Consider the following 23,021-nt stretch of genomic DNA (forward strand, 5'->3'; position numbering starts at 1 on the left):
TTAAAAAATGGACAGGATACTCAAACAGGCTTGAAAAAAGAAGATATATAAATAACTAACAAGCACATGAAAAGATGCTCAACATCATTAATCATCAGGAAAATGCAAACTAAAATCCACATACCCACAGAAATTACTGCAACTAGAAGGGCTGACATTACCAAGTGTTGGTAAGGATATCAAGCAACTGGAACACCCATTTCCTCCTGGTCGGAATGTAAACTGTTATAACTGTCCAGCATTTTCTTAAAAGTTAAATACACACTTACCTATTTGATCTAGCAATTCTACTCCCAGGTTCTTTGATCAAGAGAAGAAAAAAGAAACTCCTACACAAAGAGTTGTACACAAATGTTCGTATCATCTTTATTCACAATAGCCTAAAATTGGAAAATAACCCTAAGTCCACCAAAGGATAAATGAATAAACAAATTGCAGCATACCCATATGATGGAATTCCACTCAGCAACAGAAAGAAATGAACCACGGATACACCTAATCATGTAGATTAATTTCACAGGATAGCTGAGCAAAAAAAGTGTCAATGAAAAATTTATCCGTCAATCTAAGAATTGCAAAATTTTATTTGAGGTAAATTCGAGGATTTTAACCCAGAAGAGCATCTCAGAAAGCTCTGAGAACTTCCACCCCTTAGAAGTCAAGACACAGTGTGGGATTTCCCTGGCAGTTCAGTGGTTAACCCTCCGTGCTTCCACTGAGAGGGGTGGGGCATGGGTTTGAGGGGCATGGGTTCTATCCCAGGCCAGGGAATTAAGATCTCACTGGCTACTCCACACTAGAAAAAAAAAAAAAAGAAGAAGTCAAAATCCAGTTTAGGTAACCTTTTTGAGACAGAAGACTGTACATTAAATGAGGTATTGACAGTTTACCTAATCCAGATTTAAGCACCATTGTCGTGGGTCTTGTGATCCTTTACACATCAGGAAGGAATGTTTACTTTTAAGGAGATGTCTTGTTGTTGCTAGGAGAATGTTGCTGTCTATGGTTGAGCTGCTGATGGGGGAGGTTTGGTCAATGCATAATGTGGATACACAATGCACAGTGGGGCAAGAGGGAAGGCCAAAGGGCAGAGAAGAAATTTTATGTTTAAATTTTTCTTGTCTCGTCATAAATATGAATTTTATTTCACAAAAGCAAACATAAAAGCTTACACATTATATGATTCCATTTGTATGATATGTAGAACAGTCTAAACTAATCTTTAGTGACAGAAATATCAGTGGTTGCCTATAGGACTGGGAGTTGGAGGAATGACTGCAAACAGACACAGGGGAATTTTCTGGGTGATGAGAAGCTTAAATATCTTGATTGTGGAGTGGATACAAAGGTATATGTATGCATTTAAAAAAATGCATAACAGGAACAGGACAGAGATCTAAACTGAATAGTAACATTTTATAGTTGATTATCTTTGACCTCTCTTACACATGATGAATGCATGACAGTCTATCACATGTGTCAGTTCTGAATTTCCTAAAATAATACAGAAGATGGATCAAGCATTCAGTAGGAGTTCTAGTAGAAACTAACTCAAATTATATACCGCCTTACCTGTTACATATGTGCCTCTCCCGAGTCTGTCTTGCTGTATTAGTTTCCTATTGCTGCTGTAACAAATGACCACGAACTTAGCGGTGTAAAACAATGTAACTTATCTATCTCACAGCTCTGGAAATCAGAAGCACAAAATAGGGTATCACTGGGCTAAAATCAAGGTGTCAAAAGGGCACCATTCTTCTAGGAGACTCTAGGGAAGAATCATTTCCTTGCCTTGTCCAGCTTTTAGAGGCTGTCCTCATGCCTCGACTCACGGCCCTCCTCAGCCAATAACCACATCATACATCTTCTCTTTTTTTTTTCTCCCCCCCACCCCGACACATCTTTTTCACATGTCCTTTTCTGACTCTGCCTCTGCCTCCCTTTTATAAGGGTCTTTGAGACTAGATTGAGACCAGCCAGATGATCCAGGATAATCTTCTCACCTCAAGATTCTTAACTTAATCACATCTATCACATCTGCACAGTCCATTATGCTATTGTAAGGTAACATATTTATAGGTTCCAGGGGTTAGAAGGTGGACACCTTTGGGGGGGCCATTATTCTACCCACCACACATGCCTCACTGAAACACTTGTCTTCTGAAGGACCTTTTTTTTTAAAAAAATTAATTTGTCTATCTATTTATTTTTGGCTGCGTTGGGTCTTCGTTGCTGCGCGCAGGCTTTCCCTAGTTGCTGCGAGCAGGGGCTACTCTTCGTTGCGGTGCGCGGGCTTCTCATTGCGGTGACTTCTCTTGTTGCAGAGCACAGGCTCTAGGCACACGGGCTTCAGTAGCTGTGGCGCAGCAGTTGTGGCGCACAGGCTTAGTTGCTCCGCGGCATGTGGGATCTTCCTGGACCAGGGCTCGAACCCATGTCCCCTGAATTGGTAGGCGGATTCTTAACCACTATGCCACCAGGGAAGTCCCTGAAGGACCTTTACTTATGATGAGGCACTTCTGTCCCTTCTTCAAAAGTATCACCTGCCACTCCCAACAACTGCTTCATCTTGTCCAGGCTCCAGCTTCATTTCATGATTAAGGAAAGTCTTATATTTAGGGATCAGGTGTAGGGTTCGTTGAATTTGAGACTCAAAGTTCAGGGGCTCTAGATTTGAGACCCTAGAGGGAGACTTAGGTCTTGAGAGTGACCTCAGTTCTGGGAGTGTGTGTGCTCAAACCCAGAGGAGATTGACTCAGGGTTCAGGCAACAGGAGACAATGGCAATAGGGAGTATAGTATTCATTTTCTCAAGGAAGAAAAAAAGCGGAAGTGGACTGGGCTTAACGTTAACCTTAGCTTCAAGAAGCAAGAGAAATCACCTGAAACTTGTACTCTAATTACGTGACTCAGAGACCAAAGTCCTTTTGCTTTCGCTTCTAATAGCGCCCCTCCCCTTTCCAACAGAATCTAGGGTGAAGAGCAAAATAAGGGGAAGTTAGAAATAAATAACAGCTAAAGGGCGAGGCCTCACTGTCTTCACCAGGCAACAATGAAAACATTCACGTCACGGAAACAGGCCAGTTCTCTCTTCCCTTTCTTCTTCCTCTTTTTTTTCCAGTAAAGAATGATGCATCAGTCTTGCTTTAACTTGTAAGGGAAGTGTTCCTACATTCTGAGTTATCACGCAAGAACTTTGAAATTTGGATGTTCTCAATGAATTATGCTACAGAATTAACTATCTGCATCGTAGGCTTTCTTATCAACCTCCAGCAACTTCCCTCTTCACCTGCTACCTGTCTGTGCAGTCTAGATACCCAGTATCGGCCTGAGACACAGGAATGAGTCATCCTCTGCCCAAACAGGTGGCAGTGGTCACACCCGCAGAAACAGTGTGAGGCGGGTTGCTGGCAGCACAATATATAGCTCCAGGGGAAAAAGTCCAGTGACAGAGCAGCATGGCTTCTGACAGAGGTAAAATGGACGGGGGCCTGAAAGCTACATGTTCTTGAAAAATGCGAAAACTCTGTGTGTGTGCTTGCGTGTGTGTGTGTGTGTATGTGTCCTGCTTCTGTTTGTATCCTTGGACATTTTCCAACTTTCCTATTTGTTAATATTCTTAAACAGGATTTATTATTATTGTTGTTGTCATTATTATTAATACCAACTGTTCACATCCAAAAATGATTTTGATCAGATGGCACTAAAGCAATGCTTGTTTCACCATAATAAAAAATTAAGTAAAAGAAATACAACTGTTAAATAAAAGTTTAAAATAACAGCAGAAGTGATAGCACAAGGGCAAGTTAATGGATAATTTAAGGTTCCGTTACTTAATGTTAGAAAAATTCGTGGGAGAGGAAAAACACTCAGGTTGTGGAAGGTGATGATTTTCAGATGAGGTGGGATTTGAACTGGATCCTGAAAGGGCAGAATTTGAATTGGCAAAGAGGAGGAGATTCCAGGTTGATTGACACTGAGAGTTTAAGAGAATTTACAAAGATTGTGTGTGGAATATAAAGAATAAGTTGGTTAAGATAGAGAAGAGTTTTTGGAAACAATCTGCAGTGAGATTAGAAAGCAAATTTGTTTGTTTGTTTTTAATAAATTTATTTATTTTTGGCTGCATTGGGTCTTCGTTACAGTGCACAGGCTTCTCATTCTGATGCCTCCTTGACTGAAAGCAGAAAAGACAGGAAGAAAGGAGGCCAGTGAAAAGACTATTGCAAGAGTGTGGGCATCATGTGATAAGACAAAATGCAGGTGTCAGTCTTAGGTTTCAAGAAACAATATTTTTTCTCCATTATATTTTCCCTCTATTAAAATTCTCTTGTGACTGGTATTTTGGGAAAAAGTGTAAAGTCTTTATTTAATTGAAATATCTGGGTAATTTCCCTTGAAGGTGGTATGTTTTATCCCTCAAACCACCCCTAGTCATGTACCTAGTGTTCTTGCCTGGCACCACATGTGTAGATGCTGAGAATGTATCTCAATCTCTCTTTCTGAAGTTCTCACTGCTGGTTCACCTCCTCATAGAGGTATGGCCTCTGTTTCTACAAGGCCCTCGCTGAGTAGACCAGCTGGTTCAAAGGCCCCAATTTGGTTTTTTGTTTTGTTTTGTTTTGTTTATTTACTTATTTATTTTTGACTGCGTTGGGTTTTTGTTGCTGTGCGCAGGCTTTCTCTAGTTGCTGCGAGCAGGGGCTACTCTTCGTTGCGGTGTGCGGGCTTCTCATTGCAGTGGCTTCTCTTGTTGCGGAGCACGGGCTCTAGGTACGCAGGCTTCAGTAGTTGTGGCACGCGGGCTCAGTAGTTGTGGCTCACGGGCTCTAGGCGCGCGGGCTTCAGTAGTTGTGGCGCACGGGCTTAGTTGCTCCGCGGCATGTGGGATCTTCCTGGACCAGGGCTCGAACCCGTGTCCCCTGCCTTGGCAGGTGGATTCTTGACCACTGCGCCACCAGGGAAGTACCTTGATGGGGACCATTTCTAAAGTCTTTATTGAATTTGTTACAATATTGCTTCTGTTTTATGTTTTGTTTTTTTTTGGCCGCAAGGCATGTGGGATCTTAGCTCCCTGACCAGGGATAGAACTCTCACCCCCTGCATTGGAAGGCAAAGTCTTAACCACTGGACCGCCAGGGAAGTCCCAAAGGCCCCAATCTGAAGTAAGGTCTGAGAAGTGCCCATTCCAAGGTGTTAGCCATCCGCTTTCTCCTCCATCTCATGTCAGATTCCCTGCATATTCTTCTAAGGATGAGAAGTTTATTCTTCATGTTACACTTAGAATAGTATTTACTGACTCTGTCCTCTTTCCTATATATCTTTTGCTGATTTATCTTTTCGGTCTCACACACGAGCTAGAACCATTTTCCACCTACAGGAAAGTGTGCCATACACAGTGTCTCTCCATTTAGTACAAATGCACAAACAGACACACACGCACACACACGCGCATACACACGCACGCACGCACACACACGCGCGCACACATGCGCACACATTGTTTAGGAAGAAAATCTTTTCCTCTACCCTCTTAGATTTTGTTCTGGGAGGGGGCACTGCAAATTAAACCGACAAAAAAAAAAAAATTAAACCGACAAAAGACAGATTAGCAAAAAAAAAAAATACAAAATTACACAGAGCAATTCACCAAAATGTGACTCAAGGACTTTGGTTAGAATTAAGATGGCTTATATATCATCTTTTTTTTTTTTTTTTTTCGGTACGCGGGCCCCTCACTGCTGTGGCCTCTCCCGTTGCGGAGCACAGGCTCCGGACGCGCAGGCCCAGCGGCCATGGCTCACGGGCCCAGCCGCTCCGCGGCACGTGGGATCTTCCCAGACCGGGGCACGAACCCGTGTCCCCTGCATTGGCAGGCGGACTCTCAACCACTGCGCCACCAGGGAAGCCCTAACTGCATTTTCTGATATGGTTTGTGGGTTTGAAGAATAGAGCGTTTTTTCTTAGTAATTCAATTTGTATATGGGTGTTATCTGACATGATCATCTGTTGGTCAACAGGTCCTTCAGCTGGAGATGCTACCTTGAGGTAAGAATTATACTATCATAGTGCACATTTAATTCAACCAAGAATAGATGGATATTTAAGAGATGGAGGACTATAGCTTTCCTTATTGTTCCTTACTTATTCCACGCTCCCATTTTTTCTTTTGCTTTTTCTCTCTCTATCCTCTATGATTATTATTGCTTTCTGTATCTTTGCTCCTATGGCTTTTGGTTTCTGTTGAAAAAAATTACCTTCCAGCTTTGTTCTGTTATCCTCTTACTATTGTTCTTCTCTCTTTAAATCACAGGTTTTCATAGTCATTAGTGAAAAGTCCAGGGAACTCATTTGTCACTTTGATTTCATCCTCTTATTCCATACTCTATGCCCATTTTCTAGACTTTTTTTTTTTTTGGCCACATCACCTGGCTTGTGGGGATCTAAGTCCCCCGACCAGAGATTGAACCCAGCTCCCTAGTAGTGGAAACGTGGAGTCCTAACTACTGGACCACCAGGGAATTCCCTACACCTATTTTTTTTCTTTTTTTGAAGTTCCAGGAGAGCAGAGATTGGTTTTATTTTGTTCATGGCTGTATCCCCAGGTTTTAGAACACATAGCAGATCACATACTAGATTCTCAATAAATGTTTGTAGAATGATGGACATAATAAATGAACATTTTGCACAGTTTTCAAAAAAAAACAAAAACAAGTAAAGGCATCTGGGGAGGCTGGGTCTTGCCTCCCTGGCACCTAGACCTATTTTTATAACAGGGAGACTTTTGTCAGGGAGCATATTATCTCGTGATGGGTGGGTGGAAGGATTGATTTACATAATAAATGAAGTGATTCTTTAGGAATGAGTGGAAAATATGATGATGTAATAAACTTATGACTCAACCATATTGCAAGGAAGAGTCCTCAGAATAATTCTGAGTCACAGCTTTGACCCACAATGAGGGTGGTTATCCAAAGATGCCCTTGAGAGAAATTTGAATTTATTTCTTTTGAGGAAATAGTGTGCAGAATTGAATGTGGATGAAGCCTGAGGTTAAATTAGTCTCTTCTCAGAGTTGGGAATAGAATCCTCTTGGCAATTTGAGACTTCCACACCTGAAAAAACTCTAGCTAGAGTCCCCTGAGGAATAGTGAAGATTAATGAGTGGGACAGGTCACCTCTAAGTATGAGATAGAGAGATTAGAGGGAATTCCCTGGTGGTCCAGGGGTTTGGACTGGGCAGTTTCACTGCCGAGAGCATGGGTTCAATCCCTGGTTGGGGAAATAAGATCCTGCAATCCGCACAGCATGGCCAAAAATAAATAAAGAAAAAGATAAAATAAGATTAGAATATAATGAGAAACGTTTAAAAGAGGAACAAGGACACACTTATACCTGAATTCAAGACCACCAAGCAATGGTATAGAGAGTGGTAACCAAATAACATGAGCTGGGAAAAATCTCTTCACTATGTTTGTGAGAGAAAATTTAATAATCCAAACGGACCTCCCCAGATAACTTTGAGATACAGAATAGAAAAAAAAAATTTTCCTGAGATGTCATGTTTTAAATATTTATTTATTTAGGCCGTGAAGGGTCTTAGTTGCGGCCCGCGGGATCTTTAGTGGGGGCATGTGGGCTCTTAGTTTCGGCATGCATGCGGGATCTAGTTCCCTGACCAGGGATCGAACCCCGGCCCCCTACATTGGGAGCACGGAGTCTTACCTACTGGACCACCAGGGAAGTCCATGAGATGTCATGTTTTAGATCTGCCTGATCCAGAAGGAGAAGATGAAATTATTTCTAGGGTCCCTCAAATGATGACATAACAACACGAGTGATTTTTTATATTTCAGGAGAAGAATTGAACCCTGGGAATTTGAAGTCTCCTTTGACCCCCGAGAACTCTGTAAAGAGACCCGTCTGCTCTATGAAATCAAGTGGGGCAAGAGCCAGCGCATCTGGCGACACTCGGGCAAAAACACCACCGAGCACGTTGAACGCAATTTTATAGAACAAATTACTTCAGAAAGACGTTTTCACCGATCCGTCAGTTGCTGCATCATCTGGTTCTTGTCCTGGAGTCCCTGCTGGGAATGCTCCGAGGCTATTCGGAAATTTTTGAATCAGCATCCTAGAGTGACCCTGCTTATTTACGTAGCACGGCTTTTCCAGCACAAGGATCGGCGAAACCGGCAAGGACTCAGAGACCTGACTCACAGTGGTGTGACTATCCAGATTATGGGACCCACAGGTGAAAGCAATAAACCAGGAATCTTAAGTGTTTCTTAGAGACTGTGGTGGTGGTGATATGTTTCTAGGCCAGGAGACTGATTACCCCAGACCGGAAGTCTCAGAAGTTAAAAGTCCAAAATAACAGGAGAAAGGACCAGGTCTGAAATTCATAGCAAGGAAAGCACCAAAGATATGACTCCTTTCCCCACTCCTGTCGCTATGGCCTCTGTGCCATCTTCAAATGAATTGCTGAGTTCCTTTAAGGGATTCTGGAAGAGTCTAGCCTTCTCCGGCAATAAATAGGCCAGAGAGATTTTTATATCTATTGTATTTTTTAAAAAATAAATTTATTTATTTATTTTTGGCTGTAGTGGGTCCTCGTTGCTGTGTGCGGGCTTACTCTAGCTGCGGCGAACGGGGGCTACTCTTCATTGTGGTGCGTGGGCTTCTCATTGCGGTGGCTTCTCTTGTTGCAGAGCACGAGCTCTAGAGCGCAGGCTCAGTAGTTGTGGCGCACGGGCTTAGTTGCTCCACGACATGTGGGATCTTCCCGGACCAGGGCTTGAACCCGTGTCTCCTGCATTGGCAGGAGGATTCTTAACCATGGCGCCACCAGGGAAGCCCCATAGTATTATTATTTAATAACAATAATAATTATTATTATAATTATTATTATTTTTAAATTGGGCTCTCTTTAATTTTCTGTTGTATGTGTTGACTGAACCAAGATTTGTGTTTCCTTAGAGTATGATTACTGCTGGAGGCATTTTGTCAACTACGCACCTGGGAAAGAAGCTCACTGGCCAAGATACCCCCCTCTGTTGATGAAGCTGTATGCACTGGAACTCCACTGCATAATTCTAGTAAGTTACTATAAGGGAAAATGATTCTGATGCAAAAAGAGGCATCCGTCTTCAGACTTCTCTCCTGATTACGTTGACACATACTCTTCTCACCATCACTTTGCCATTTATATTGACATTTAGTTATTTACCTGACATCTTTAAAAATGTGAGAACAAGACAATCTCTTTGTGGGAAATAAGTGGGAGAAAGGAACGGATAAACTGGTCTAAGATATATGTGGACTCCATAGGAGTTAGATTTCATCATCATCATTACTGTTGTTGTTACAGCACATACTTGTCACACCAGATTGCACAATTCTTCCTTCCCTTATTGGTGTGTGTCATCTTACTGAAGGAATGTATGTGTCCCACTTGTATTCTCTTGCAAGTAGTTCAGTGGTCTTTCAAATGATGTTTTGAAATGTTTGTGAAATATCACCCTAACTTCTTTTTTATTTCAGGGTCTCCCTCCCTGTTTAAATATTTCAAGATGTCAGAATCAGCCGACCTTGTTCAGACTTATTCCTCGAAATTGCCATTACCAAATGATTCCACCCCATATCCTTTTACATACAGGGTTGATACAACTTCCTTTGACTTGGAGATGAATAGAGTATATACTGTTTCATGAACAGGAACTGATGGACCACTAAAGAGTACCATTAGAATCGAGAAATTTTACGTTTGCATTTCTAGACACTAACAACATGTTATCTGGAAAAGAAATTTAAAAAAAAAATCCCATTTATAGTAGCAATGAAAAATGATAAAATACTTCGGAATTAATTTGACCGAGGAGGTGAAAGATCTGTACACTGAAATCTACAAGAGAGATTGAAGAAGACACAAATAAATGGAAAGACATCCGATGGTCGTGGATGGAAGAAATAATATTGTTAAAATGTCCCTACTATACAAAGCCATCTATAAATTCAATGCAGTCCCTATCAAGATTCCAATGGTATTTTTTACAGAAATGAAAGAAAAATCCTAAATTTCATATGGAGCAACAGAAGACCCTGAATAGCCAAAGCAATCCTTATGTATCTGAAGGAAATGAAATCATTTTCTCAAAGAAATATCTGCACTTCTGTGTTCATTGTAGCATTATTTACAATAGCCAAGACCTGAAAACAATCTAAGTATCCACCAACAGATGAATGGATAAAGAAGATGTGGTATATATACATATATACACACACAATGGAATATTATATAGCCATAAAAAGGAAGAAAATCCTGCCCTTTGCAACAACATAGAAGAAACTTGAAGGCATTTTGCTCTTTGAAATAAGTCAGAGACAGACAAATACTATATGATCTCACTAATATGTGGACTCTTAAAAAAATCTGACCTCAAAAAAAAAAAAAAAATCTGACCTCATGGAAAGAGACAAAATTAGTGGTTGCCAGGGACAGGAGTGAAAGTGGTCAGAGGGTAGAAACTTTCAGTGTTGTTTTTTGGGTTTTTTTGACTACACCATGCGGCTTGTGGGATCTTAGTTCTCCAACTAAGGATTAAACCCAGCACTCGGCAGTGAGAGCGCAGAGTCCTAACCACTGGACCGCCAGGGAATTCCTGGACAAACTTTCAGTTTTAAGATGAACAAATTCTGGGGATATAAGGTACAGCATGGTGATTATAGTTTATACTGTATTGTGCAATTGAAATTTTCTAAGAGTAGATCTTAAATGTTCTTGCCATACACAAAGAGGTGTAAGTCTGTGCGGTGATGAATGTGTTAACTTACCTTATTGTAGTAATCATTTTGCAATATATCAAATCATTACGTTGTACACCTTAACTTAGTGGGGCTTCCCTGGTGGCACAGTGGTTAAGAATCCACCTGCCAATGCAGGGGACACAGTTTTGATCCCTGGTCGGGGAAGATTCCACATGCTGTGGAGCAACTAAGCCCATGGGTCACAACTACTGAAGCCCGCGCACCTAGAGCCCGTGCTCTGCAACAAGAGAAGCCACGACGATGAGAAGCCCATGCATCACAGCGAAGACCCAACACAGCCCAAAATAATAACAAATAAATAAATTAATTAATTAAAAAAAGACTTACACAATGTTATGTCTCAATTATATTCAATAATACTGGGGGGAAAAGAGATTAAAACAAAAGAATATAGAAATTTTCACAAATAACAGTATCACGGATAGCATTATCTACTGCTGTATCACAAATTACCCCGCTACTTTGCAGGCTGAAAACAACAATAAATATTTACTATGTCACAGTTTCTCTGGCTCAGGAATTCAGGAGTCCCTTAGTGTGTTCGTGTCTCAGGATATCTCAGGAGGTTGCTGCCAAGCTGTCAGCCAGGATTGCAGTCATCTCCAGCCTTGACAGAGGCTACAGAATGTGCTTCCCAGGTGGCATACACACGTGGCTGCGAGCGGGCACCCGTGGATGGTGGGAAGTCTCAGTTTTTCATCATGTAGGCCTCTGCACAGGGATGCTTAAAAGTCCTCATGACTTTGTGGCTGGCTTCCTACAGAGCAAGTGGCCTAAGACAGACCAGGGCACAATTTGCCATGTCTTGGAATCATACACTATTTCTTCTGCAGTGTTCTTGGGTCACACTGGCCAGCTACAATTCAATGTTGAGTGGGGGGAACCACACAAGGACTTGAATCCCAGGAGATGAGAATCATTGGAGGCCATCTTTGGGTTTGACCTGTAGGGACATTTGCTGTGACTTCAGGACAAATAATTCCATGGAGCCAATTTCTCAGAAGATGCTAAAGGGAAACAAAGGACAAAGTAGCATCTAAATACAGAAAAGGGTTATTTCTCGCTCCCGTTGCAAGGCTAATGTCATTTGGGTGGAACGTTTTTGCTCTCTGTGGTTACTCAGGGACCTCATTTTCTACCGTCTGGTGACTCCACCATCTCCTATGGCCTTGAAGTCCTCTGCTGAATTCTCTACACTCAGCTGGCCCACAGGAGAGAGAGAGAGACAGAGGCGCACAGAGAAGGAAAGCATTAAAGCAGTGTGAAAGGGTGTTTTTTAGAATCAAGGACTGGAAATGGCAAATGTCACTTCTGACCTGATTCCTCTAAGCCAAAATCAGACCAGTGACCCCACCCAGCTTTAAGGGAGGCAACAAAACACAGTCCAGCCACGTGCCCTGGAAGGAGAGGAAATGGGGTTTGGTTGAACACATGACGTGTCTGTACAAGGAGGAAACTAGGAAACAGAAACTTTGTGGCCAGGGTCAGATAGGCAGTACCACGGCAGAAATGAAACTAAAAGGCAGTGTGCTGTGGTTTTTGTTTCCTTTCCTTGGCATTCAGGATATGCTGGTAACCAAAACATGACCGCTTTTCAGAATGGGCTCAGGCTGCTCAGTCGTTCGCCTGGCTTGCCTTCCTGGGGTGGCGTGGGGATAAGGCGGTCTTCTCTGGGAGGCATAAGTAGGGGCTGCCACCTTATTAGATGTCTGTGTGAAGACTGTCTATGCATATTTAAAAACTGCTGTGGAGGAGTTAGCGACAGGGAGGGCGAGGGCCCTGGGCTTAGTTTTGGGGGAGGAGGTGGCCAGTTTAGGGTCTCAGGGGACAGGTGGGGGAGATGGCAGAGTTAGATGGGGCTGGGGGTTGGGGGGGTGCCAGGAGAAGGAAGGTTGAAGGGGAGACTAGATGTTGGGGGAACTGTGCTGGGAAGAGCTGCGTCGGAAGTGTCCACAGTAACCCGTGGGGGAGGAGAACACCCCAGGCCTGGCTGTCGCAGCTGCCTGCTGGAGAAGGGGGGCCTGACCTCTAGGAGGGCGCCGCTCCTGTACAGAGGGTTGTGAACCCGCCTGGGGATGAGGCCTGGTGTTGTGGAAACTGAACTTAGCTTCGCGGGGCTGACAGTTCTGGCCCAGGGCGGTGGCAGTGCACCCCTTTGGACTTTTCCTCTAGGTTCCATGCTTACCTCTTCTGTGACCTCACTCTGCCCTTCCTCCTCCCTCTTAACTCTCTCGAGGTTACCCCTTCACTTAAAACGTTGCTTCTGGTAATCTGGTAAGCCGGGAAAGTTGCTGGAGTCCCTGCCGGAGTCGGTATTGTCGGTAACCCCGAAGGAGGAGAGGCGTCCCCAGCGGAGACTCTGGGTGGGCGGGTTGGTTTTGTTTGCCGGTGGAGAGGGTGGGGATGGAAGGTACACCCTTGGGTGGGCCCACAGCGATGGTACCAGCTGAAAGCTACAGAAATGCTTCATAGACCGTGGTCTGTTACTGTAGTGTTCATCATGGCAAGCCGGTGGCACCAGGAGAAATGGAGCCCCTGGCCAGTGTGAGTCGTAGCCGTGCAGGAGGGGAGACCCTGGAGGAGGAGAGAGCCCGCCTAAATTGATGTCTACAGATTGAATTTCCAGAGGCTTAGGAGGAGGAGTTCTCCAATGTCCTGTTTCCAGGCCTTGCTCAGGAAGCCCTGTATTCATTCAGGAGACCACCCTGTAAGGTTTTCAGATGAGCTTACGAGGGGGCAATCTTTAAAAGTCCAAAGCACATGCATCCGGGGCCTTCAGCAGATGCGTTGCTTTGAGTGTGTAATCCGGGAGCAGCGATCTCTGGGCACGTGAATGCCAGCAGGCGCCTCTCCTGTTCCGGGGTGGAGGTTTTCAGATGCTGCATCTTCTAAATTCAGCCTCCTGTTGTACTAGTTCTGTGCCACGCACCTTGCTCCCGGAGGACTCGTAAGCTGTAGAACATTTTAACGCGATGCCACAACACAGAGTGCTGCCTTGTAGACGGAGCTTGCAGATGCATCCCCGTGCCCCTCTCATCTACCCGCCCGCCTTCCTGCGCATTGGTCGGAGGAATTCTTAGTGTGATGATATAATCTGTGTGTTTGGAAAGTGTTCACGATTGAATGCCTTAGGCAAATACTTAAATGAGCCAACTGGCAAATTGAGGGGGTCATTGTACTGTGCTGGAGGTACGGGTTGGTCACGCCCCAATTGTGATAGAAATGGCAGGTCTAGTTTGGGCATTCCTACTAAGAAGGGAGCGGTCAGGATACCGGTAGTGATCTTTGATTCATCTTGCTCTTTGTGTTTTTTAACTTCAGTTTTACTTGATCAGATTTGAGAGTAATCTTAGTGTTCAAATGGGAGGACCCTGAGGTGAGGGGTGGTGGGGAGGGAAAAGCCTGCTGCAGGTGCTGGGAGGGGTGGGAGGGGTGGGCGTGAAGAAAGGGAGAAGGGGGGAGGGTTGTGGTTAGGTGTGGGTTGTAGAGGGTGGGAGTGGTAGGGAATGTGGGTTGAAGGGAATTCTCTGGAGAAAAGATCAGTAGACAGAGCTCTGGGGAATTATATAGAGCTCATGCGCAAAGAAATTACTAGTTAATAGTAAATTGTTAATGCTAGTTAAATTATCGCTTGTAAGCACAGAAAACAGTTGCTTGGAAACTTTCTAAAATGCTTAAAACTCTGCTAAGTGCAGGGGAAAAAGCAAAACTGCTTTGCTGCAAGATGGGGAAGACGGAAAAGGTAACTGAAGACCTGGTTATTGGTGGCTTGAAAGATTGGTGTCAGAAACTTGCATCAGCAGGTTAGCATCCTTCACTGCTTTCAAGCTTCTTACGTGGTTCATCTGGAGATGTGTGGTATTTGGGAGAGGTCTTCGAAAAGACTTTAAATACCCATATTGTGGGCTTTTAAAGCAAGCTTGAGATTTTGGAGTGCACTTAAGATGGTGAGAGGTACTCTTCCGGGTTTGCAACATTGTTTTTCACTGAGGTTTTGCAGTTGAAAACTTGAGCAAAGTGAAAATGCAATGAATTCTAAAGCAATTTTGTGTTACTTCCTGCCTTATAAGCACATCTTTTCTTTGTGATGAGTATTAATTAGAAACAGCAAGAGTTTTTACTTTTCGTCGTCATTGTAACAAGGAGAACCTAATGACTTTGTGATCACTGTGAAATTACTGTCATATTTGGTAGCAGACAATCCATGTAGGCTTGCTAAGGTTACAGTCAGTAATCCACTGCATCTTTAGTTTGAATGTTTGTGTTTTTTAAGTGATAACCGTATTAGAGGGGAAACTATCAGCCAAACTCAGTTTGGGAAATAAGCAAAACTGGGGATGGGGAGGTGCTTTATTACTAGATTATGGTGTGTTTGTGAAAATTCAGGGAAAGATCCGAATCCTTTGTGATAAAGTAATACCAGTGGCTTTTTTATCTTGTCCCTCTTCCCATTGAATTTCACTTTGAAAATTTTAAATCCCCAATATTTATACACTTGGGATCTTTCTGGGTTCTCTTTTTAATGTTTAAAAATATGTTGACATGATAGTTCAGTTCTTAACCCGTGATTTGGGCATGATATAGTAACTGTCATTGGAATTTAAAGAATACTAGTCATGCATGTATGGGGAAATGGTAAGCTGTTGTGAAATTGAAACTGTAATAAAAGTAGGAGAAAAAGTAAAAACAAACAAACAAACAAACAAAACTGCAGTGATGGGAATTCCCTGGTGGTCCAGTGGTTAGGACCCTACGGATTCTGTGCTTTTTTCTGCTGGGGGCCTTGCTGCAAGGCCAAAAAAAGAAATAAAAACAACTTTTGTGAAAGCTACCCTTTACTTGTTCTTATAAAAAATGGATATTAGGGAAAAAACCCTTCAAAGACAGGATGCAGTTTCTCACATGTATTTTCTTTTATTATACAGGAAGAATAGTGCAAACCATTACTTTCTTTCTTTTTTTTTTTTTTGCCATGTGGCATGTGAAGTCTTTGTTCCCCAACCGGGGTTGTTCCCTGACCCACAACCCCTGCATTGGAAGCGTGGAGTCTTAACCACTGGACCACCAGGGAAGTCCCACAAACCATTAATTTTTTTTTTTTTTTACATCTTTATTGGAGTATAATTGCTTTACAATGGTGTGTTAGTCTCTGCTGTATAACAAAGTGAATCAGCTATACATATACATATGTTCCCATATCTCCTCCCTCTTGCGTCTCCCTCCCCCCCCCACCCTCCCTATCCCACCCCTCTAGGTGGTCACAGCATCTAGCTGATCTCCCTGTGCTATGTGAAGACTCATTTGTTTTAGTTCTCAGGAGGCTGCGAGCCAAGTTTCATATACTACACCTGTTGCTTTGTCTCATCTGGAACATATTCCTCCAAGCTCGGCACCCCAATCCCTTACCTTTTGTCATTTTAGTCTTGCTTTAAAAGCTTTTACTGGGCTTCCCTGGTGGCGCAGTGGTTGAGAGCTCGCCTGCCGATGTAGGGAACACGGGTTCGTGCCCCGGTCCGGGAAAATCCCTCATGCCGCAGAGCGGCTGGGCCCGTGAGCCATGGCCGCTGAGCCTGCGCGTCCGGAGCCTGTGCTCCGCAACGGGAGAGGCCGCAACAGTGAGAGGCCCGCGAAAAAGGTTTTTACTAATTTGACTATTAAATTTATGATTTGGGAAGGTGGTATAGTTCAGTCATAAAAATGTGAATGATAAGCAACGTAAGAACTACACGATAAAATTATGGGACAATATAGGAAGGACCTAAAATTTGAAATAAATAGATAACATTAAATAACTATATGCCTATGATCACTATATTTCTAGAAGAAAGATAAATCTGGTTTGACCCTTGACTAATCTCTGAGGTAGATATAAATTTTCTCAATATTGAAACTTCTCTCTTGCCAAAATACTTTTGATGCTTTTCCTTTCTGTTCTTCTGAGCCTTCTCACATCCACAACTCTCATCAAAGTGATCCCTGTACTATTCCATCATCTCCCAGTTCTGCTTCATACTGAATCCACTTAATTTGCCTCATCCACCTTTATATCAACATGCCTAGGTTAGTGGCTAATAGAGGACCTGTCATCTATAGCAGTCAATTATCAAAAAATAAATTATTTGTAGGTATTAAAGGTAACATGAGAGAGTACAAAGAACACTGTCTGTATGTCAGAAAACCCCGAGATGTTCACAGCACTGTCATTTAAACGGTGTAAACTTGAATGAGTACATTAACTTGTCTGAGCCTTAAATTTACACATCTAGGGCTTCCCTGTGGTGCAGTGGTTAAGAATCCGCCTGCCAATGCAAGGGACGCTGGTTCGAGCCCTGGTCCAGGAAGGTCCCACATGCTGCAGAGCAACTAAGCCTGTGCGCCACAATTACTGAGCCTGTGCTCTAGAGCCTGTGAGCCACAACTACTGAGCCCGTGTGCCACAACTACTGAAGCCTGCACGCCTAGAGCCCGTGCTCCGCAATGAGAGAAGCCACCACAGTGAGAAGTCCGCGCACAGCAACGAAGAATAGTCCCCGCTCGCAGCAACCAGAGACAAGCCTGTGCGCAGCAACAAAGACCCAAAGCAGCCAAAAATAAAGAGAGCACAGCTCTCCCTGTGCTGCACAGCGGGAGAGACCACAACAGTGAGAGGCCCACGTACTGCAAAAAAAAAAAAAAAAGAAATCCTTACTCGTTGTCCATGCTTTGTGGAAGTCAGGAAATTAGCCAACCATCAGAGTGGCTGGAATAAAGTTTCTTTCTTTAATAGACAAATATTCTAATTATGCTCTCTCTAGTTATGACAGTTATCCCTCTGCCATCAACAGATGAGGGAAACTTTAAGATAATTGCAGCATCCAGAAAAGTAAAGTCCCACTGAATGCAACGGGATACATAGCCACTTGAGATAATGGGAGAATTGGTATTACAACTGTCCTACAGTAAAAAAAAAAAAAAAAAAAAAAGTAATTTGTTACTGATGCTGAAAGCTCAGCTTCTCTGTACACCAGGGCCAAATTAAATCTTGGAGAGAGAGTTTGGGGTGAAGTAGAGAAGGATAGCTTTATTATTCAATACTCTACCAGGCAAAGGGGGACACAGTTGGCTCCTGCCTCGAAAGACTATGTGTCCCAACTTGGAGAGGGTAGTGAGAAGTGTTTTGGGGTTTTTTTTTTGTTTTTTTTTTGTGGTACGTGGGCTTCTCACTGTTGTGGCCTCTCCCGTTGTGGAGCACGGGCTCTGGACGCGCAGGCTCAGCTGCTATGGTTCACGGGCCCAGCCTCTCCGCGGCATGTGGGATCTTCCCGGACCGGGGCACGAACCCGTGTCCCCTGCATTGGCAGGCGGACTCTCAACCACTGCGCCACCAGGAAAGCCCAGTGAGAAGTTTTATAACAATATTACCCAAGGCTGGGTTGCTGACAAGATGAGGGTGTGTGCAGGGTTTCAGGTGGTCGGGTCTCCTAATCTTGATGAGCTTCTCTGGTCCCTTTAATCTCGCCTCAGGTGGTTTCTTGCCTGTTCTCCCTTGATTAGCAACTGTTTGAAGCTCAGCGTAGGTCGTGGAGGCTGGAGTCTTGCCTACAAGAAATCGGGGGCCAAAAAAAGAGGCTCCATGCCTGGAAGCCTCACAGGGCCCCACTTGGTTTCATTACCTGCCACAATCAAAAATCTAACTCCATTCTCAAAATCTAACTTCCAAATGGCCCTACTTACCTCTTTTAGATTTTTCAGTACCTTGTAGATTTTCTGCTTTATTTGCTTGGTTTGAATTCCATAGAATTTAGAACCAAAAAATGTGATTTTACAGACTGAAGGTGTCCAGCCTTCTACATGAAAAAAGACCCACACTGGTGCACATCAGCCTCGTGGAATTTCAACATATGTTTAAAAAGACAATCCTAACAGCTTGGGGGTGAGGCAGGGGGTGTTACATGCAAAAGATAAGAAGATTATTGTCAGTCTTCTCAAGATCAGCCTTGAAATCTAGAAGAAGCTTGACCCATACTTTTAAAATTCTGAAGATAAAATGTTTCTCAGCTGACTTCTACAGTCGGCCAAGCTATCTAGAGGAAGTTGTGAATAAAGACATTTCCAACGTGCAATGTATCCAAAAAAATCATTTCCCATGCTTTCTCAGGAAGCCACTGGAGGATTCCCTACATCAGAATGAGGGACTAAACCATAAAAAGAGAGTGCTTGGAATTCAGAACACAAGTAATTCAACACAGAAGAGAAGAGAAAAAAAATTCCCAGGATGATAGTGAAGGGAGATCCCAGGGTAACAGAAAGTAATGAGTTTGGAGAAGGAGGATAAAGAGATCCAGAAGAATGTATCCAAGAAAAAAAAGTGAAATTCCAGTTTTCCTACATCCTTGCCAACACTGGATAATGAAAAAACACAGTCCTCTGTGTCTTTCCTTTACTCTCACCCTGCTTTGCTACTTCACTTTTGACACCAACTGTGTGGGTTTTCCACACATAAAGCAATTCTTTGATTCTCAATTCTGATACTATCTTGTGTCAGATCCCGCTGGTTAAGGACTCAGTCCCGCGAGACTGCCCCCACCTCGGATGCCAGTTGAAAGTCCAGGTTGTTACCTATGTTTCTGACCAACTGGGTATAAATTGGAGGTTCCCTTGACCCACTCCTGGGGTCTGATTAATTTGCTAGAGCAACTCACAGTATTCAGGAAGTCAGTTGACTTACTAGATATCTGGCTTATTATGAAGGATATTAAAGGATACAGATGCTGGGACTTCCTGGTGGTCCAGTGGTTAAGAATCCTCGTTTCCACTGCAGGGGGCACAGGTTTCACCCCTGGTCCTGGAACTAAGATCTCGCATGCCCTATGGTGCAACCCCGCCCAAAAAAAGGGACACAAATGAACAGCCAGTTGAAGAGATACATATGGCAAGACCTGGAAGGGTCCTGAACAAAGAAGCTTCTGTCCCGGTGGAGTTTGGGGTGCACTACTCTCCAGGGATATGGTTACTCTCTGGCTCACCAATATGAAAGCTCTCAGAAACCCCACCTTTTGAGTTTTTATGAAGGCATCATTACATAGGCATGATTGGCCATCGGTGATTGAACTCCGTTTTCTCCATCTTCTCTCCCCCAAGGTCAGGGGCTGAACTGAAAGTTCCAGCCGTCTAATCGCATGTTGATATTCCTGGCAGCCAGACTTCACCTTTACGTTACCTAGGGGGATTCCAAAAGTCACCTCATAAACATAACAAAAGACACTTACTGTGCTCAACATTTAGGAAATTCCAAGGGAGCTTTGTGCCGCGAACAGGGTGAAGACCAAATATATATTTCTTATTATAAATCACAATGTCACATGGGTATGATCAATCTCTTAAATCTTTGACAATCTGATGGATGAACAATGGTACTTTAAGTTCTAATTCTTTAATTTGTCGTATTTGGCATTTTGTGTGTGGGTATTCACTGACTCGGAATTATGTTTTCTTGTTGCGGAGGAAGAAATTTCCCTCTACCCTTCTAGTTCTTCTGGATGGTCTAAGAATTGATGTGACATGATATAGATAACAGGAGAAAATCAAACAAAAGTTTGATGACATGTATACATGGGAGGGACCCAGAAAAACTGAGTAAGTCACCCAAATGGCTGAAGCCCTGACCTTAAATACCATCTTCAGCTAAAGACAAAAGAAGAGGCTGTGGGTAGTGATTTGGGACCTCAAAGGGGAGGAACGCAATTCACAAGGAAATGGAAAAGTGAATGGGAAACAGATGTTTGCTGGGCTGTGCAGAGACAATGGGACCCAGAGTGGACTCTGATCTCCAGGCCCTGCCGAGTTTCCCCACCACACTCAGCCCATAGTCTTTGCAGAGCTCTCTGGTGACAGCTCAGTTCTGGGAACTGGCCCTTTATCTAAATTCTTTAGGCAGCTAAGGGGGAAGGTCAAATTTTCTCCTTGAGTCTTTTGGGCCTTGATTGTTTTCAGCTTGAAATAACCCACATGCCAAAGAGATGTTTTAGGGTGGCAAATTTTGCTCCCCTTCAATCCTTTGCCCTTTTTTTCTATTGGTTTGTCTTCTCTCCTCTATTAATTTGTGAGAGAGATTTGTACATTAGAGGAAACGTCCATTTCTCTCATATGTATTTTTCCCAGTCTTTTGACTTTATTGAAACAGAGCCGGACTCTGTGGGGCCCTCCTAGGTACAGAAGCCCCTCTGTGTCCCATGGTTTCTTGTTTGTTGGAAAAAAGCTTTAGACTCCTAGGCCTCCCCTGACTTCTAAAGTGCAGAATCTAAGTTTCTAATTAGGGAGGTGAGGGAATGCAGAAACTCAGGAAAAGCAGTCCAGAAGCAATAGTGCAGCAATAAAAGTCTGAGTTCCTCTCAAGGGATATATGTAACAACCTGCTGCATATCTTTGAATTGCTCTGCAGAAAATAAGACCCCAGCCCAGGTGGAGGATGGTGACTACATGCCAACCACAAACATGTAGACCCCAGACTGGTTGGAACCAGAAGGTCGATGATTAAGATTTCTGAAACACCACCCTGTTACCTCACCAGCAACCAATCAGAAAAAAGTCATGCCCTCTGCAACCCTCACCCCAAATGTCACCTTTAAAAACCATTCCCTGAAAGCCATCTGGGAGTTCAGTTCTTTTGAGGATGAGCTACCTGTTCTCCTTCCTAGGTGCCCTGAAGTAAATGCGGTACTTTCCCTCACCACGTCCCCGTGTCAGTAAATTGGCTTTGCAGGGAGGCCGGCAGATCCAAGTTCGATGCGGTAATGTTATGACTTTTTTTCTTAATTTAAAATTTTATATAGACAAATACATACTTTGTAGTTTCTATGGCATGCTGATAAGGATAATTTGTATATTGGGACTGGGATGTTATGAATTATGATGTGAATTATAATAAGGAATATGTATTCGGGCTTTGTCCTGTTTTCTACGACTGAGCTTCTAAAACCCTTGGAATTTCCTAAGTGATGAGAGAGAGAACGGTGTTTTGCTATGTTCAGGAGGCAACTTTTGGAATGCCCGTATGTTGCCTAAGGATAGGGCTGATTGCCAAGGGAGATAACCGTGTGTTTGTAGGGTTGGAACTTTCTCTTCCACCCTTGCACCTTCTAGGAGGGGAGGGGGGACCAATGGCAAAAGATTTAGTCAATCACGCCTGTGTAATGAAGTCCTGTAATAAAAATCCAAGACAGTGTTTGGAAAGCTTCCAGGTTGGTGGAGATGTGGGGAGAGGGTGGCGCTGGGAGAAGGCATGGGCACCCCATAGGCTTTCTCCAGACCTTGCGTTATGCATTTCCTTTATCTGTTTTTTCCTGGTTTATATAATAAAACGGCAATCTAGTAAGTAAAACGTTTCTCTGAGTCCTGTGAGCTGCTCTAGCAAATTAATCGAACCTGAGAAGCGGGTTGTGGAACCTTTTTTTTTGGCTGTACCGTGCAGCTTGTGAGATCTTAGTTCCCCGACCAGGGAGTGAACCTGTGCCCCGCCACGCCCTCGCCCCCCCCCCCCCCCGCAATGGAAGCGCGGAGCCCTAACCACTGGATCGCCAAGGAATTCCCAGAAACTTCTGATTGATAATAGCCAGTCAGTGAGAAGTATCAGTGATAACCTGGACTTGAGATTAGCATCCTAGGTTAGAGGGGATCTCCGGAACCTCTAATTTGTGGTCAGTCAAAAGCGCAGGTCATTTGAGCTTGCAATTGGTGTCTGAAGGACAGGGTTGGGAAGTAGTCTTGGAGAACTGAGCTCTTAACCTGTGGAATCTGATGCTGTCTCCAGGTAGATAGTGTCATAATTGAATTGAATTGTAGGACACCCAGCTGGTGTACCAAGCATTGTTTGGTGGTGTGTATGTGTGTGTGTGTGTGTGTGTGTGTGTGGCGGGGGAGAACCTCCCCTAGCAGTGGAAATGGGTCTAGGACCTAATTTAGGGACCCAAGAAATAGAGGATGGTCCACATCACAAAACTTCAGTTTTCAGCCCCCACTGTCCAAGAAACCTAACACACACCAGCCACCACCCTCCCACTCAGCTTTAGTTTACCTCACCCGAGAAAATAGGACCTCCAGCCTTACAAGGAAACCCTTGACCTCCCGGCCAATCACACATCCCCTGTCTCCAAGCTGCTGCTTCTAACACTCACTCTTGCCTAGATCTCCCTAGAAAAAAAAAAAAAAAAAAAGAGG

General features: G+C 43.6%; 2 protein-coding genes and 2 long non-coding RNA genes across 5 annotated transcripts in view; 2 read left to right on the top strand and 2 right to left on the bottom strand.

The window, feature by feature from the left end:
- Positions 1 to 412: 412 nt before the first annotated feature.
- LOC113612852 (uncharacterized) lies at positions 413 to 2,216 on the bottom strand. 2 transcript variants are annotated; one of them, XR_003429995.1, is made up of 3 exons: positions 1,573 to 2,216; positions 891 to 1,011; positions 413 to 796 (listed from the first exon to the last, which is right to left on the bottom strand). It is a non-coding gene; the product is annotated as an uncharacterized LOC113612852 (long non-coding RNA). The 2 variants fall into 2 exon arrangements; XR_003429994.1 differs by having other exon boundaries at positions 891 to 1,014.
- Positions 2,217 to 3,142: 926 nt separating this feature from the next.
- On the top strand, positions 3,143 to 9,820 carry APOBEC1 (apolipoprotein B mRNA editing enzyme catalytic subunit 1). The gene is made up of 5 exons (XM_027093053.1): positions 3,143 to 3,473; positions 6,020 to 6,047; positions 7,856 to 8,253; positions 8,979 to 9,097; positions 9,543 to 9,820. The coding sequence occupies exons 1-5, from the start codon at positions 3,458 to 3,460 to the stop codon at positions 9,687 to 9,689; spliced, it is 708 nt and encodes a 235-aa protein (XP_026948854.1). The 5' UTR covers positions 3,143 to 3,457; the 3' UTR covers positions 9,690 to 9,820.
- Positions 9,821 to 20,890: 11,070 nt separating this feature from the next.
- RIMKLB (ribosomal modification protein rimK like family member B) overlaps positions 20,891 to 23,021 on the top strand; it is a 132,699-nt gene continuing 130,568 nt past the window's right edge. The window contains exon 1 of the mRNA XM_027093080.1: positions 20,891 to 21,595. The gene's annotated coding sequence lies outside the window, so the exon portion shown is untranslated. The remainder of the gene's footprint in view (positions 21,596 to 23,021) is intronic.
- The window catches only part of LOC113612861 (uncharacterized), a 23,796-nt gene continuing 23,097 nt past the window's right edge, over positions 22,323 to 23,021 (bottom strand). The window contains exon 3 of the long non-coding RNA XR_003429996.1: positions 22,323 to 22,834. This is a non-coding gene — a long non-coding RNA (uncharacterized LOC113612861). The remainder of the gene's footprint in view (positions 22,835 to 23,021) is intronic.

The sequence above is a fragment of the Aethalodelphis obliquidens genome, unplaced genomic scaffold (genome assembly GCF_003676395.1).
Source record: "Aethalodelphis obliquidens isolate GAN/ISIS:26980383/991018 unplaced genomic scaffold, ASM367639v1 scaffold83, whole genome shotgun sequence".
Lineage (NCBI taxonomy): Eukaryota > Metazoa > Chordata > Mammalia > Artiodactyla > Delphinidae > Aethalodelphis > Aethalodelphis obliquidens.